The sequence below is a fragment of the Carcharodon carcharias genome, chromosome 17 (genome assembly GCF_017639515.1).
Source record: "Carcharodon carcharias isolate sCarCar2 chromosome 17, sCarCar2.pri, whole genome shotgun sequence".
Lineage (NCBI taxonomy): Eukaryota > Metazoa > Chordata > Chondrichthyes > Lamniformes > Lamnidae > Carcharodon > Carcharodon carcharias.
In genome coordinates this window covers 36,094,559-36,113,042 of record NC_054483.1, presented here as the reverse complement: position 1 = coordinate 36,113,042, position 18,484 = coordinate 36,094,559, and the positions used below count along the sequence as shown (strand labels likewise).

Sequence of the window (18,484 nt, the reverse complement as noted above, 5' to 3'; positions counted from 1 at the left end):
TGAACTCAAGTTCTGTCGAAGGGTCATGAGGACTCGAAACGTCAACTCTTTTCTTCTCCGCCGATGCTGCCAGACCTGCTGAGTTTTTCCAGGTAATTCTGTTTTTGTATAAAATTGACATGTTCATTTCAGCTCATCAGCTAAAACTGCAAGTACAAGTTGGGGTGGATGCAAGAAATACACTAATATTGGCAGTGCCAAACTACAAGCAAGTGAAATTTAAAGAGATAGGAACACAAAGGAGTAACTATAATTTTGAAAGCCTTTGGAGAACCTCAAAAAGAACTGGAATCAACAGCAACCTTCGCAAAGACTGAAGGCGAAGGTCTTAACCCGAAGAACTGGTATGAGTTTATAGTCAATTGACAGCATAAGCCTGCATCCAACCCATAGTTTTTGATGGCTGAACGAAGCCATTTTGAGGAGGGTGTTTCTCGGGGTCAAGACTGCAGCATGCCCACAGGGAGCTGGAGCCAAGTTTTAAACACAGCTAAACGTGACCATCACTGCATATTAGAGCTCTACGCTACATGGTAACTGCAGATGCTCTTTCAAAAGATGGCACATCTCTGCATTTACTTCGCTGCAGAAAGAGTGCGTTTTTGGCAGTGTGGTTAATCAGGTTCTTCTGGCTGTTCATCATCCAAGCAGGACTAATGGGAACCTATCTTTCCTACACACTTAATTGCATTACTGTCATCAAATCCCCACCAATAACATTCTAGGCATCATCAGAGACCAGTAACTCAACTACAATGGCCAATAAATAGAACATGAGAGCAGATCAGAGGCTGGGAATTCTGTGGCAAGTAACTCACCTCCTGACTACTCCACCAGCTACAGGGACAAGTCAGGAGTGTGATGGAATACTCTCCACATGCCTGGATGAGAGAAGCTGCAACAACACTCATGAAGTTCAATGCCATCCAGAATAAAGCGGCCCACTGATTGGCTCCCCATCCACCATCTTAAACATTCACTCCCTCTACAACCAGCACACTGGCAGCAATGTACTCCACCTAAAAGATGCACTGAAACAACTCAACAAGACTTCTTTGTCAGCATCTCGTAAATCCATGACCTTGATAATCTAGAAGGACAAGGGCAGCAGGCACATGCAAATAACACTCTATCCTGACTTGGAATTATATTGATATGTCCTTGTCACAGCGTCAAAATCCTGAAACTTCCTAGCTAACATCCCTGTGGGAATTCCTGCACCATATGGACTGCAGCAATTTAAAGCGACACCTCACCACCATTTTCTCTGGGGCATCCACAGATGGACAACAGATGACAGTGACAACCACATGCTGAGAAATGGTTTAAAAAAGGGCAGGAAGAGTTCAACGCCATCATCGGTCAAATGTTCATTTTTCTCAGTTACATGTTCAAAACTGCTGTCCCAGCATCCTTTACAAAACAAAGCTTGCTAGTGATCCAATTGTTTTCCATAATGAAGACTAACACTTTGATCTATCGCATTATCAATGGGTGGCCACAGAGCAGCTCTCCTGTTGTCTGATCTAACACCTGATGGAAAACCAAGAGTGAAAGTCATGGAGGAAATGATGTAATGGCCTTTTAACTGAGCTTTAAAGAAATTCCACTGTATTGTAAAGGCGAGATGAAGGGGCAAGGCTTCTAGGGGGTTCAATTCATTTGACTGTAACCTGTGTAGCAAATGACAATATATCATGTAATCTCAATGTTGGCCATGAGTTTGTTCCGATTCAATTAATCTTTAATAAGCCTTCAAATGTTTGTCCATTGAATTAATTATTGGCAAACAGACACAGGGCTGAAGCCTTTGTTTAGAATATTATGAATTCCTAACAAATTGAAATGTGATGGGAGACAATTAATGGCTGCCTGTTTTACACCATTCGAGATGTGGTTGGAAGTGGAGATTCTACGCCAATGTACAAAATCAGCAACACAATCAAAGTCAGAAATATCAATTAAGGAAGAAACAAACATGTTTAAACAATGAGCTTAACTAAAACTCAGATCATGCAGATTTATCTAAAAATTCCATGCAATATTGAAGACTGCAAGACACACAGTTAAATATTCTTCTACCTTTATGAGCCTTGCAGGATGCTGGAATCCTTCCCGTACCTCCTGAGAGTCCTCAGCAAGAGCACATGATTTGTGGAAGAGTTCATCCATACCAGGGCTTGCCAACAGCATAACCTAAAATGGGGCAACAGTACCTTATCAACCAAGAGCAGAATTATCCAATAAATTCACGGAGAAACCCTACTTTATTTCTGCTCCTTAGAACAATACATCAACATTGAACTTTTTAAAGCCAATAGCCTCTTGTAATGGATGTGCTGTATATACTTAAAAGTGCAAAACAGGTCATTCAGGCAACTTAGCTTTCCCACTGTTTATTCTCCACAGATGCCTCCTTTCACCACCCCCCCATCAAACCTATCAGAATAATGTTCAATGCTTTTCTCCCTTGGGCACTTATCTAGCTTCCCCTTAAAAGCTATTTGTGCTATTTTTCTCAACTACCCCATGTAGTAATGAGTTCCACATTCTCACCACTGTCTGGATAAAAGGGTTTCTCCTGATTTCCCTATTAAACTATCATGTTAAATTTATGTTAAACTTATATAGAACACTGGTTCAGCCTCAGCTAGAGTACTGCGCCCAGTTCTGGGCATCCTTAAGGAAGGATGTGAAGACATTAGAGAGAGTGCAAAAAAATTCATCAGAATGGTCCCAGGTATGATGAAATTCAGTTGCATAGACAGATTGGAGTTTTTCCAGGTAATTCTGTTTTTGTTTTGGAGAAATTAGGGCTGTTTTCTTAGAGAAGAGAAGGCTGAGAGGAGATTTGATAGACGTATAGAAAATCATGAGGAGCTTGGACAGAGCAGAAAGGGAAAAACTGTTCCTATTCATGGAAGGATCAAAACAGGAGGGCACTGATTGAAGGTAATTGGTGAAAGGAGCAATGATGACATGAGGATATTTTTTTCACGCAGAGTGATTAGGATCTAGAATGCACTGCTACATGGTGGAGGCAGGTTTAATCGAGGAATTTGAGGTGGTGCTGGATTATTATCTGAAAAGAAGGAATGTGCAGGGTTATGGGGAGAAGGTCGGGGAGTGACACGAGGTGAATTGCTTCTTTGGAGAGCCAGCACAGACATGATGGGCAAATGGCTACCTTCTCTGCCGTAACTATTCTGTGATTCTGTAAATTTATTGGTGATTATCTTATATTTTATAGCCCTCAGTTTCAGATTGGCACCACATCCACAAACATTCACTCCCTCCACCACCGACGCACAGTAGCAGCAGTGTGTACCATTTCTAAGATGCACTGCAGGAACTCACCAAGGCTCTTTAGACAGCACCTTCCAAACCCACGACCACTATTATCTAGAAGAACAAGGGCAGCAGATAGATGGGAACATCATCAACCTGGAGGTTCCCCTCCAAGTCACTATCCATCCTGACTTGAAAATATATCGCCATTCCTACACTGTTGCTGGGTCAAAATCCTGGAACTCTCACCTAACAGCACTGTGGGTGTACCTACACCACATGGATGGCAGCAGTTCAAGAAGGCAGTTGACCACCACCTTCTCAAGGGAAACTATGGATGAGCAATAAATGCTGGTCCAGCCAGCGAAGCCCAACTGAATTAATCAAAAGGAACTTCCCACAAGTCGTCTTATCTAACCTATCAAACCTCTTTCATAATTTATAGGCCTCAATCGCCAGTCTTCTCATTTCTAGAGGCTTGTTGTATCTTTCCTGATACCAGTACATACCCTCCGTATGACCATCATCCAAGTAAAACTTTCTCCAGTGATTCTGCATGTTCAATTTCTCCGCACCCTGGATTATTTGCACAAGATTACAATAAAAATACAGGAGGCGAGCTGGGCAGGGGTGTACCTGCTGGTTTTTCAATGGTTCATTTTGGTAGAAAAAGCAGAGAGACGAGAAAGCAAAGAGTGCAATTCTAAAGGGAGTGCAGGAGCAGAGGCACCTGAGTGCATATCGGCAGAAATTATTGAAGGTAAAGGTACAGGTTGAAAGTGAGTAATAAAGTAAACCGCATCCTGGACTTTATGCACAAAGGTGTGGAGAACAAAAACAAGGAAATTATGTTAAGCTTGCATAAAACACTGGTTCAGCCTCAACTGGAGTATTGCATCCAGTTCCGGGCATCACACTTTAAGAAGGATATGAAAGCATTGGATTGAGTGCAGAAAGGATTCAAAATCATGAGGGGTTTGGACAAAGTAGATAGAAACAGTTTGTTTTGTTGGAAGGGTTAAGAATCAGAGGGACACAGATTTAAGGTAATTGGTAAAAGGAGCAATGGAGGCATGAGGAAAAGCTTCCTTCACACAGCAAGTGGTTACAGATCAGGAATGCACTGTATAAGGAACATATCTTTTTATATCTGTAGTTTAAAATTACAATGACTGCAATTTGAAAGGCATATCTACTGGAACAGGATGAGATATACACACAATGTTTCAGTCCTAGAACAGAGTGTGTCATGAAAGGCAAGATGGTGGCGGAAAGGAGTTCTGAACCCAGGGAGCGACCTGGCAACGTTTTAATTGGCTCCTGATCAGGTGACCAGGTTTTGTGTGAGGGCAGTGCAGCAGAATAGTTCCTGGCCTGAAAGGAACTCCACCTAAAACCTCTTTCTCCTGCGTGTGGAAGGTTCCAGTAATTCCACAATAATAGCCAACTGGCTTTTTCTCCTCATATCTTTATAACCTCCTCTCTCTTTTTCTGAAAACCCCTGTCAAAAGGCAATGGGAAAAATCATTGTTAGAGCTATATAAAAGGGGGGTAGAGGTTCTGTTACAGCGATAGAAGTTAGCAGTTCATATTTGTTTCTTTTGCTACTGGTTAACGACAGTTTGTTCAATAAACAGTTATTTACTTATTAAGTTTAAAAGCCTGGTGCTTGTATTCTGTTAACTGAAATTAAACAATTGGGTAGAATTGGGGCAATCTGGTGGTTTGGTCAAACTTTTCACATTTGTCGCGGCTAGGGGAGCAGTGAGGCTTGATATTACAGCACACTATCCCCAGTGAGTCATGACAAAGTTTGGGGGTCGGGTCAGGATATTTTGGAACAAAAAGACGATTTGGGGGTAGATTTAGTAAGTAATAAAAGCTAAAAGGGAACACCAGGTTTGTACTGTCAAAAATAAGATGGATCTGGAAACTACTAAAATTTTCTGCAAGTGGAACAGATGTCCCTGACAATTTTACAAGGGATCTCAACAGCCAGGTTAATCGAATTGGCAAGCAAATTAAGAGCAGGATTGGTTGCCAAAGCTAGGAAGGCAATGATAGTCTAAGAGATAGCACAGCATTTGAAATTGGAAGGAATGTCTCAGAGATTGAGCTCTCCAAGGGATGATTCAATGGAATGGGCTCAAATTCAGTTGCAAATAAAAAAATTGGAACTAGAGGCAGAAGAAAAAGAATGGGAAAGAGAAAGGGAGTTACAAAGGGAGTTAGAAATGGAAAAGTTAGAAAAGGAGGAAAGGGAAAAAGAGAGAAAATTCCAGCTTAAAATGCTGACAGTTAAAAAAGAGACACCAGTGGGTAAGGCAGGACTTATTTCCAGATCAGAACCCAGTCGGGAGATGTTGAAATTTGCATAAGATCTTCCAAAATTTGAGTTCAAGTGTTCTTTATTTCATTTGAGAGATAGCTGAACAGATGAGCTGGCCAAAGGAAAACTGGACATTGGCCATGCAGAGCAAATTGACAGGTGGAGCACAGGAAATTTATACTTCAGTGTCACAGGAGTTTACTAGGGATTATGATGTGGAGAAAAAGGGCATTTTGAGTGCATGAGTTGGTCCTTGAAGCATACAGACAGAAGTTTTGAAATTTAAGGAAACAGCCTGGGCAAACTTAAATTGAATTTGAAAGGATTAAGCGAAGTAGTTTTGACAGATGGATACGACATTAGGAGTTGAAACTACGTATGAAGTTCTCAGAGAGACCATTCCATGGAAGAATTTGAAAACTCCCTACTTTCTGTAATAAGAACCTATGCTGAAGACCAAAGGGTTGCAACTGCTCAACAGGCAGCAGTCATGCTGATGATTTTGAGCTGATCTACAAAACCAAACCTTTTTTCCATCACCCCCATAAATTTGAAAAGGATAGAAAGTGGGAGAGTGAAAGGAAGGCAAGCAGCCAGGGTAAAGAATGGATAGCTGGGAATACTTTTGAGGTCTCCTCCCCAGATCAGGAAAGGAGGTACTGAGGGTGAAGGTGAAACTCAAAGGCCTAAGTGATTTCATTGTAATAAAGTGGGATACATTCGTTCAGGACGCTGGATGTTGCGAGGGAAGCCCATGAGACATATTGAAGTTCGTGAGAGAGAGTCCGAAAAGGGAACTCAAAAAGAAAATGCCACAGATCAAATTATAGCTTTAACTACAAATAAGGGTCTGGAGGTAAACACTGCTGTGAATGCAGGTGAAGTGAATAAGGTAGACAAGAGATATAAAGGGTTTTTGTCCAAAGGAAAGAAAACCCTTTTTCATCAAATGATGCAGCTAAACCCATAACTATGTTAAGGGACACAGGAGCTACTCAAACTCTTTTGCTGGAGAATGACCTCGTTTTCCCTCCAGAGAGTTCAATGAAAGCTAAAGTATTGGTAAATGGCATAAGTAGAGAGCATATCCCGGTTCCATTGTACAAAGTGCAATTAGAATGTGATTTGTTATCTAGGTCGGTGGTTGTAGGAGTGGTTAAGAAGTTACCTGTGGATGGAGTTGATTTACTCCTGAGGAATGATTGGCAGGAGTGAAGGTTATAGCTTTACCCATAATTACGGAAAAGTCCTAGAGAGGTTAAAGAGTTGGAGCAGTTATAAGAACAAGTTCCTGGTATTTTTCCATCGTGTGTGGTGACCAGAGCAATGGCTAAACAAAGTCCATCACCAGAGATCAAAGTAATACCACAAGCAGATGTTAGAGTAGCCAAAACTCTCTTTAAAAATGAGGATATTCAAAGGAAGCGTTTGGCAGGTCTTCATTAATTGAGGCTCAGAAAGCAGATCTAAAGTTGAAGAAGTTAGCACAGTCAGCTCATACTGAAGCTGAGGCAGGAAGAGTTCCAGAACGCTATTGCCATAAAAACAGAGTTCTGATGAGGAAGTGAAGAAACCCTCACAGACATGTGGATGAGGAATAGACGGTTATTCATCAGAAAGTGGCACTGTCCAAATATCGTAAGGAAATACTGCCAGGAGCACATGGAATCCCTAAAGCAGGGCATGCAGGGATACGGAAAACCCAAGTATCGATAACCAGCCAAGACTTCATAAGGGCATAGTGCAATTTAGTAAGACGTGTCATACATGTCAGGTAGTAGGTAAACCTCAACATGTAATCAAACCAGCACCTTTAATACTCATACCAGTTTTTGAAGAATCAGTCGGGTATTAGTAGATTGTGTAGGACCATTACCCAAAATGAACGCAGGACATCAATATATCCTTACAATCATGGATATGACAACAAATTTCCAGAAGTTTTCCTTTAAGGACAATTACAGTGAAGGTAGTAATGGAAAAGTTAACTCAGTTTTTCACTCATTATGGCCCACCAATTGAAATACAATCCGACCAGGTTCTAACTTCATGTCTAAAATTTTCCAGGACATAATCAGCAGTTTGGGTATTAAACAACTAAAGTTTACCGCCTATCACCCACAGACACAGGGAGCTTTAGAGAGATACCATGAGACTTTCAAAACCATGATTAAGACCTATTGCCATGAGCACTCAAAGGATTGGGACAAAAGATTAGATTTCTTACTATTTGCTACCAGAGATTCTGAGTGAATGTACTGGAATTAGTCCACTGGAATTGATCCATGGTTGTGAGGTCCATTAAAAGTGATTAAGGAAAAGTTCCTAAAACAGAAAGACAAATCCTCCATGTTGGATTACATGTCCATGTTTCTAGAAAGACTCAAGGGAGCATGTAAAGTAGCACGAGAGCACTTAAAAATTTTCCAAGCCAAAGTGAAAAAATGGGCAGACAAAGATGCTGCAACTAGAACATGCCAAGCAGTGGATGAAGTATTGGTATTATTTCCTTTGCAGAGGGAACCCCTGAAAGCAAACTCAGTAGCCCCTATAAGATAGTTAGGAGAGTCACCTGATACTCCTGAGCATAGAAGAAGAAACAGTTATGTCACATAAACAAGTTGAAGCAATATCATCGGAGAGAAGATGATAGGGCAGAGCAATTAAGCCAGGTGGTAGGAGTAGTGGAGGATGACAGAGACAGTAAGGGCAAGATAGAAGAAGTAGACAGTGCCCTCCTACAATTCGACTAGCCAATACGACAATACTGGGGCAGTTAGGCACTGTGTTCTCATATTTAGAGGAAGGACCACGGAAAGATCTAATAAGGTTTATTAGGAAATATAAGGGCGTTTGTACGGACAGACGCAGATGTATAACATTAGCTAAACATGACGTGGACGTAGGAGACTCAGCACCGATAAAACATCTTTATTGATTGAGCCCTGAGAAATAAGCTCAATTAGAAACAGAGATTCAATATATGCTGGAAAATCAATTGATTGAGCCCAGGTGAAGCAGCTGGAGTTCACCAGGTGGATCCATTGGATTTTGTATAGACAACAAAAAGTGAATGTGGTAACGAGGACAGATTCGTATCCAATTCCTCAGTTAGAAGATCGCATCGATAAGAGTGGCAGTGCCTAATTTCTTTAGAAAATTGATCTATTGAAGGGGTACTGGCAAGTGCCATTAACATCGAGGGCTAAAGAAATCTCCGCCTTTGATACAACCCATTCGGTGTAACAATGTCTAGTCATGCCATTTAGGTTTAAAAATGCCCCATCTACATTCCAGAAGCTGATGAATCAAGTCCTGTGTAGTTTATTTAGATGATGTCGTAATATATAGTAACACATGGGAAAAATGTGTAAAGCAATTAGAGGGCCTGTTTAAGCAATTGCAATTGGCTGGCTTAGTCATAAACCTGGCCAAAAGCGAATCTGCAAAAGGGTAACTTACCTTGATCACATCATAGGGCAAGGACAAGTGTTGTCAAAAACAGCAAAAGTGAACTTTCTAACAGAATTCTCCATTCCTAAAACTAAACGAGAAATCATGATGCTTCTGGGAATGCGTGGGTTTTATCCAAAGTTTATGCCTAACTTCAGCACAATAGCTGTACCTCTCACCAATTTATTAAGAAAACAAGCAAAAGTGGTATGGTCAACATTCTGCCAAGCAGCCTTTGAAAAGCTGAAGGCAATTTTAATAAATTAACCAGTGTTGGCTGCCCCGGAATCTACTAAGCCTTTTAAATTGGCCGCTGATGCTAGCAACTTGGGGGTAGGTGCAATCCTATTATAAGATGATCAATTAGGCAGAGAAGTTGGTGGGGTACTTCTCCAAGAAACTAAATCAATATTAGAGCAAGTGCTCTGCAGTGGAAGAAACTCTAGCATTATTGCCTCTTCAACACAAGTTTATGCCCGACATGATAACAAAGAAACACTCATTTACATTGGCCATAATCCGCTGATTGCTCACATTGCTGGTAAAGATAATTTAATCACAGATGCATTGCCCTGGGTGTGAAATACTAAAACAAGTTAAAGGGTAAGAAATGCTGAAGACTGTATAAGATTGTTTAAGGGGATGGAGATGAATGAAAATAAGTCTCGTGTTTTGCTGTCCATGTGTCGCATACCTTGTGATGAAATATATTTTTGAAATGGCCTTTCGTGTATTTTAAGGGTGGAGGCATGTAAGGAACATACCTTTTAATTTCTGTTGGTCTGTTGTAAAGAACATATTTTTTTATTTTCTGTTGGGCTGCGGATTAGAATTACAATGGCTGCAGTTTGAAATTCATGTCCACTGGGACAGAATGAGATACATATTCAATGTTGTAGTCCTGGAACAGAGTGCGCCATGAAAGACAGAATGGTACTGGAAAGCAGTCCTGAACCAAGGAAGCAACCTGACCAGATTTTTGTGTGTGGGCAGTGCAGCAGAATAGTTCCTAGCCTGAAAGTAAAAAGACCTAAAATCTTTCTCCTGTGTGTGGAAGATTCCAGTAATTTTACTATAATAGCTAGCTGGCTTTTTATCCTCATATCTCTATAGCCTGCTCTCTCTCTGTCTGAAAACCCCTGTCAAGAGGCAAAGGGAAAAAGCACTGTTAGAGACATTGAAAATTAAGTGCTCAGCCAGTGACCTAAAGACTGAATGTGGAAGACCACCTCGTGTCATCAACAAGAACTGAAAGGAATTTGGAAGACATCAATCAAAATCAACCCACTGAATCTTGCACTCCATAATTGGTGCTATTGAACTTTTTTATCCCACCCTTAAAATCCATGATGTGTGTGTCTTATCTGTGTGTGTCTTGGGATTTAAGAAGGGGGTGGAGTTTCAGTTATAGTGTTAGAAGTTAGCAGTTCATATTTCTTTCTTTTGCCACTGGTTAATGAGTTTGTTCAATGACAGTTTGTTCATTAACAGTTATTTACTTTTGAAGTTTACAAACCTTGTGCTCGTATTCTGTTAACCTAAATAATTCAGTAGAATTAGGGCAATCTGGTGGTCTGGTCAAACTTTTCACATTTGTCTCGGCTTAGTGAACAATGGGGCTTGATATTACAGTGTACTATCACCACTGAGTCGTGATAACTGCCTGTGTGTGTGATGGAAGCGAATTCAATTGAGACGTTCAGGAGAGAATCAGATTATCTGAAAATGAAAATGTGCAAGACCACAGGGAGAAGGCAGGGGTGTAGCACTGGGTGAGTTGCTCCTTCAGAGAGGCAGCCCAGGCTTCTGTGCTATAACTGTTGTGATTATGTGGTTCAAATTCAGACCAATGAATGAGCTGCTCCTATGCAAAGTGAGTCTAGGCAGTCTCAATTGAGTCCAGTTTCCATAACTCAGCAAACTCTCTGATGGGAATGGAAAAATGTTGATACTACTGGAGTTGGAATATTTTTGAGAGGTTGGGCTGAGATGGAGCGGAGAGAGCATCTACCGAGCTGGGGATTCAAAACATTTTCCGACATGAACAACCCTCACTGTGATGTGCATAGCCTCAGTGAAAAAATAACTGACCGGTTTGTCTTTAGCTGCAGAAGTAAATGAGATTGAATATGACTTTTAGAATGAAATAACTCTATATTAAAACTGATATTAATGTGTGCATTTACAGCTTTAAAAATTGGATAAATATAGTTATTAGCATTAATAGCTTTAACTGTAATTCTAAGAGCTCTTCCTCAGCATGATGGGAAATATAGCCAACACACAGGCACATGGGATGATACTGTGGGAACCAACTTAATGACCTTCACAGCTTGGGTAAACAAGGCACTAAGGAGATAACAAAAACAAACAGGGAGTCATTAAATCACAGACACCAACACATCTCTGCTAAGGCAGAAATGCCAAATCTGTTGAGATGACAGGGATATCTGCAGAAGGATTTTGATTAAATGATGTATGTGTAACCCAGATCTATAAATAAGCCACACAGACCTTGTACTATTGAGAGGGGCCCTTGGAAGAAGTGAGGGCTAATCTCACAGCATACGCTTGATTAAAGACCTTGATTATTGGAACACACAGACTCGAGTGGTCTCAGCTTTAAACCACAACAGATGTATTTTTGCTCAATAATGTAATGTTACAGTAAAAACCGAATAAAGTTCCTTTTTAGGAACCCTGGCCCAATTCACAGAAACATGGAAAGCAACTAAGAACGCTAAAAGACACAGTATGCAATGTAAAATACAAACCTTTGCACTGTATAGATGGTCCGCATCTGGTGGATCAAGCACTGCTGTGATCTTCTCTAAGGGGTCCACCTCTTTATGAACAATATGGAAATTGCACTGGTTTCCAAGTTGAAATGGTCTATTTAGAAGAAATGCATCGACCCATGTGAATTGTGTATCAAAGAAATCACTTGGGATGTAAAGATTCTGATACCGGCGGCGAAGCTCCATCATGTCACAAGATGCACTGCATGAGAAACAAAAATTACAAATAATGAACAAAATAACCGAAACCTCACAAAGCTTTCAGAATTTATACAAGATAGCCACATACTGTGTGGTTAATTCCTTTAAGCAGATTCAAGTTAGTATGCACCATAAAGAACCACCCCCAACACCAACCCCACCAGGAGACACTCCCAAGCTCAGGGAAGAGCTTCTAAGCCCCAATTATAGCATGCAGTTCCCATGGTTGAAACTTTTTTAGTTACACTTTTGGGTCAGATTTTTTATCATTGCAATAAGCTCATTGAAAAATAAAATTGTAGCAATTTAAACTGAAGAGGTAAGGAACATACAAATCAAAATGAAGCAAACATGAGGCAAGAAAAAGAAGAAATTAACATATAAATACAAGCAATTCTCAACCATCGGTCTTGAGAACCTGCCGACAAGAAAATAAAATGGCAAACTCTGCCAATTATTCTTAGAAACCGACATTTCTAATTTCAACATAGCTTGTCTATAATACAAAACAAGTATTGCACATTTCACAGTGATATGAATTAGTTTATTAATAGGTTTGTTTTTTGTGTCTTCTAATCAGTTGCATACATTTTTATTTCAAGGGCTTGGCCTGTCTTAGCATTCTGGGCATTAATCAGTATTTTTTCTCCAGATCCTTGGAAGATACCCAATCTGAGCATGGCGAGTTTTCAGAATTTCTCAACATTCATTAGGAAGTTTCCAATTTTAAGTGAACGGTGCCACCTCTCATCCTTTAGCTAATGGAGAGCTTTGTTTCTTAACTGAATTCTCAAAATCTTATACCAAGCAAAGTTTCACATATAACAATTGTGCCTCTTCAACTTATAACCAGTTGCTTTGAGAACATTTGTGATTAACATCACCCTGTGGTTTCTTTCTTGATAGGTAAGAAACAAAGGTTGGTTATGGTGATGTATTCTTTTACTCAGCGGCAAAATTGAAGAGAATTTGATTATTTTTCCATCTGTCAGATGAATTTGTGTGATTGGATTCCTCTTGAAAGGCTGCTGTCCATGCCCATCATTGCACATCTCTACACTATGTTCAGTTCAAAAAAACTATACCTCACAACCTCCTTTAAGAATTTACAAGTCTTGTTATATAGAAACTGGGAAAATATTAAATAAGGAACCTTTGAATATTTATTTTATGTAATTTTTGCCTGGTTATGAAAATGTACATTTATTAAATGTTGTAAAAATTGACAAACTGGTGCATTATTTTTTCAAGCCACAAAATATCATAAGAACAGAAGAGGCCATTTAGTCCCTGAAGCCTGTTCTGCCATTCAATGAGATCATAGTTGATCTATGACCTAATTCCATATCATGAAATCATAATATGGTTACAGCATAAGAGGCCCTTTGGCCCATCATGTCCTTGCTGGCTTTCAATTGCCACCTTCTCCCTGAAGCCCTTCAAATTTTTCTTTTTCAGATAATAATCCAATTCCCTTTTGAGAGCCATGATTGAATCTGCTGCCACCACACGTTCTCAGGCAGTGCATTCCAAATCCGAACCACTCACTGTCTCCATTGCTTCTTCTGCTAATTATCTTAAATTCTCCATCTAACTATCTAACTGAAGTCCTTCATTCCTGGAACCATTCTTGTAAATCTTTTCTGCATCCTTTCTAATGCCTTCACATCCTTCCTGAAGTGTAGTGCCAAGTGTTAGGAAGATATAATAATTTTCATAATGTAATTGAAATTTATTGTAGAGTAATAATGGGATCTGCGTGCGTGTGTGTGTCTGCATGTGTGTACGTACGTGTGACTTAACTGAATTAAAAGCAGCTGGTCTGAAGGCTTTGATGTATCAGAAGATAAGCTAGATTTGAAATGTTAAGTAGGTAAGTAGGAAGTTTTAGAATGTGAGGTGTAAAGGGAACATTTGCATTTTTAAATAAACCAGGCTAGCTTGAATTCAGAAGAGGGGATGAAATAGCCAGGGGAAATTAAGAAGCTGTGTGTTTATTTTCCTCAAAGATTACTGGTAAAATTGGTACAATGATAGATTTTTGTTCGAGAGGTAAAATCCAAAGACATATTGAGACAATGGGAATTTGCATTCAAAGGGGAAATCTGTACAAAGGAGATCAGGTCGGGTGTAAGAAGGAAGGAATTCTAAGACCTAACAAATGTGAAAAGCCTCCAGCCTCTAAGCCTCAAACTGCTGTCTGCAAAAAGTGAAGTTAAGAAAACTCACTTTGAATTCAGCTGTTCAGGGTATTGTGTGACTTTGCCTGGGTCTTTTAAAATCTGTGTGTTTGCTGTGACTTAACGGAGATGTAACTGGGAGTGAGATTAACTAGAAGAGTTAGCAGTTATCATAGTAGTAATTTGTAAACCTATGTATGCGCTTAAAATATTTTTTTTATTAATAAAAGTTTAATTCAGTTTTGTAAGAAACCTATAAGACTTGGTGGTCTTATTACTCCTGAATTCAAAGCCCCCATCTAAAAATACATACAAATTGCAAATAGTTGTGGCAGCTGCTTCAAGTTTCCCTCTGGGATTTGAGCAGCTTGGCATTTACCATCCACCTGCCATAACGTCAGGACTGGACACATTGCTCCAGTTGAGGCTGAACCACAAGTTTATCATAACTTCCTTCCTTTGTACTCTACACCCCTATTGGTAAAGCTCAGGATGACGTATGCTTTATTTTAAAAAATTCATTCATAGGGTCTGGGCGTCCCTGGCTAGGCCAGTATTTATTGCCCATCCCTAATTGCCTTTGTTCAGAGGACATTTAAGAGTCAACCACATTCCTTGGGTCTGGAGTCACACGTAGACCAGGCCAGGGAAGGGAAGGACAGCAGATTTCCTTCCCTAAAGGACGTTGGTGAACCAGATGGGATTTTACAACAATCGTCATCAGACTTTTAATTTTTATCAAATTCAAATTTCAGCATCTGCCATGGTGTGATTCGAACACGGGTTCCCAGAGCATTATCCTGAGTCTCTGCAGCATTAGTCCAGTGATAATACTACTATGCCACTGCCTCCCCATTATTAGCTGCGCTCTCAACCTGACCTGCTACCTTCTATGATTTGTGCATAGGTCCCTCTGCTCCTGCACTCCCTTTAGAATTGTACACTCCATTCATATTATCTCATCACATTTTTCCTACCAAAATGAACCACTTCACACTTCTGTGCATTAAATTTCATCTGCAGTTGTCCATTTCACCAACTATGTCCTTTTGAAGTTTAACACTATCTTCCTCTCAGTTCTCAATACTTGCAAGTTTCATGTCGCCCACAAATTTGAAATCATGTACTGTACACCAAGGTTTAGGTCATTAATACATATCATAAAAAGCAGGATTCCTAAGCCTAAGCTCTGGAGAACTCCACTACAAACCTTCATTCCAGTCTGAAAAATAGCCGTTCACCACTACTGTTTCCAATCACTCAGATGTCGCTTTATTTCATGAGCTCTAACTTTGCTCACAAGTCTGTTGTTCAGCACTTTATCAACTGCTTATGGAAGTCCATGTACACATCAACAGCATTACCCTCATCAAAAGCTCAAGCAAGTTAGCTAAACACCATTTGCTCTGAACAAACCCATGCTGGCTTTCCCTAATTTAGCAGTATTTTTTCAAAAGACTATCAATTTTGTCCCGATCTACCATTTCTAAAAGCTTCCTCACCATGGGGATTAAACTAACTGGCTTATAGTTGCTGGGCTTATCTTTACACCCTTTATGAATAAGGGTGTAGGATTTGCAATTCTCAAATCATCAGGCATCAATGTATCTGAGGGGGATTGGAAAATTATGCCCCCACCCACTAACGGTCAGTTTGGGTTCCACCAGGGCCACTCAGCTCCTGACCTCATTAGAGCCTTCAAACATAGACAAAAGAGCTGAACTCCCGAGGTAAGGTGAGAGTGACTGCCCTTAACATCAGCACAGCATTTGACAGAGTGTGGCATCAAGGAGCCCTAGCAAAACTGGAGTCAACGTGAATCAGGGGGAAAACTCTTCGCTGGCTGGAGTCATACCTAGCACAAAGGGAGATGGTTGTGGCTGTTGGACGACAGCACTGCAGGAGTTCCTCAGGATTGTGTCCTCGACCCAACCATCTTCAGCTGCTTCATCAATGACCTTCCTTCCATCATAAGGTCAGAAGTGGGAACGTTCGCTGACGATTGCACAATGTTCAGCACCATTCGTGACTTCTCAGATACTGAAGGAGTGAGTCCATGTCCAAATGCAGCAAGACCTGGACAATATCCAGACTTGGGCTGACAAGTGACAAATAACATTCCCGCCACCTAAATTGCAGGCAATGACCATCTCCAACAAGAGAGAATCTAACCATCGCCCCATGAAGTTCAATGGCATTACCATCACTGAATCTCCCACTATCAATATCCTAGGGGTTACCACTGACCAGAAACTAAACTGGACTAGCCATATAAATACTGTGGTTACAAGAGCAGGTCAGAGGCTAGGAATCTTGTGACGAGTAACTCACCTCCTAACTCCCCAAAGCCTGTCCACATCTACAAGGCACAAATCAGGAGTGTGATGGAATACTCCCCACTTGCCTGGATGAGTGCAGCTCCCACAACACAAGAAGCTGACACCATCCAGGACATAGCAGCCCGCCTAATTAGCACCACACCTACAAACACCCACTCCTTCCGCTTCTGACGCATAGTGGCAACAGTGTGCATCATCTGCAAGATGCACTGCAGCAACTCACTAAGGCTCCCTAGACAGCAGCTTCCAAACCCATGACCTCCACCATCTAAAAGGACAAGGGCACCACCTGCAAGTTCACTTCCAAGTCACTCACCACCCTGACTTGGAAATATCTCATCACTGCTTCACAGGTCATGGTCAAAATCCTGGAACTCCCTCCCTAACAGCACTGTGGGTGTACCTATGCCACATGCAGTGGCTCAAGATGGCAGCTCACCACCACCTTCTCAAGGGATGGGCAATAAATGCTGGCTTAGCCAGCAAAGCCCACATCCCTTGAATGAATAAAATCAAAATTCCCACTCTCATTTCCCTCAGCATCCTTGGATGCATCTCATGCGCTTCTGGTGGCTTATTAAATGTAAGTGCAGTCAAGCCAAGCCAATCCAATACAATCATCAATTTCAAACCGTCAAGTGTCTCAACTGCCTCCCACTGTCAGTATGACCTGGGCAGCAGCATCTTTCTTGGTAAAGACAAGTACAAAGTATGAATTTAATACCTCAGCCATGCCCCCCACCTCCATGTGTAAATCTCCTTTTTGGTGCCTTACCGGCCCCACGCCTCCTCTTACCATCCTTCTATAGGGGCACACCAACATACAAATTAGGAGTAGGCCATTTGGCACTTGAAGCTTGCTCCACCATTCAGTAAGATCATGGCTGATCTGACTGTGGCCTCAACTTCACATTCCGCCTATCCCTGAAAACTTTTGACTCCCTTGTTAATCAAGAAACCTCCTTGTTAGCCAAGAATGCCTATGGAAGACTTTTGGTTTCCCTTTTATGTTAGCTGCCAGTCTCTTCTCATACTCTCTTTTTGCTTCCTCTATTTACCTTTCCAATTCCCCTCTAAACCTCTATACTGAGCCTTATTTTTCAATTGTATTATCCATCTGACATCTGTCATATGAACCCCTTTTCTGATCCATCTTACTTTCTCTCATTATTTTATCTATTGGCATCCAGGGAGCTCTGGAATTGTTTGCCCTATCTTTTCCCTTTGTGGAATATACCTTGACTGGATTCATCAGACTTTCTATCCCATCATCTGAGGCATTAATTATTAATGAATAGTTGAGGCACCATTACAAATCCTTGTGGGGCACCAGTAGTAAAATTATACCGATTAGAATACCTGCCCATTATCCCATTTCTCTGTCTCTTGCCACTCAGCTGATTTCCTAACCAGATCATTGATTGCCTTCAATGCCACGAGCTTCAACTTTAGCTAAAAGGTTAGTAAATGCCTTCTGGAAGTCCAGATAAATAACATCCATAGACATTCCCGTCAGGTACTCTTTAAAAAAAAATCCATCAGGTTCGTCAGGCATGACGTATCTTTTTCTAATCTCTCTGAAAAATTTCCAACGTATTTAGTCGCTACATCGTTAATTATGACTCTGGCATAGATGTTAGGCTAACGGGTCTATGATTCCCTGGTTTCCATCGCCTTTCTTAAAAAGAACTGACAGTGGAGAGAAAGTGCAGTGGAGAACCATAAAAGTAAGTTGCAGAAGGCCAACAGGCAGAAACACGATAGAAGGCTATGTCTGATGGTCCAAACGAGGTCAATAGCAGTTTGCTCCCATTTACTTCAGCCCTCTGCTGCATTAGCTAGAGTAGGGCTTGCACCCTGATTCAGCCGCAATTAAAACACTATCTTTTATCTAAG

General features: G+C 40.8%; 1 protein-coding gene across 3 annotated transcripts in view; it reads right to left on the bottom strand.

Annotated features, from left to right (window-relative positions):
• ccar1 (cell division cycle and apoptosis regulator 1) overlaps positions 1-18,484 on the bottom strand; it is a 125,633-nt gene that overhangs the window by 60,727 nt on the left and 46,422 nt on the right. For all 3 annotated transcript variants that reach the window (XM_041209769.1, XM_041209771.1, XM_041209770.1), the window contains exons 11-12: positions 11,845-12,070; positions 2,083-2,196 (exon numbers count right to left, since the gene is read on the bottom strand). In XM_041209769.1, coding sequence (XP_041065703.1) covers positions 2,083-2,196; positions 11,845-12,070 — 340 coding nt within the window. The remainder of the gene's footprint in view (positions 1-2,082; positions 2,197-11,844; positions 12,071-18,484) is intronic.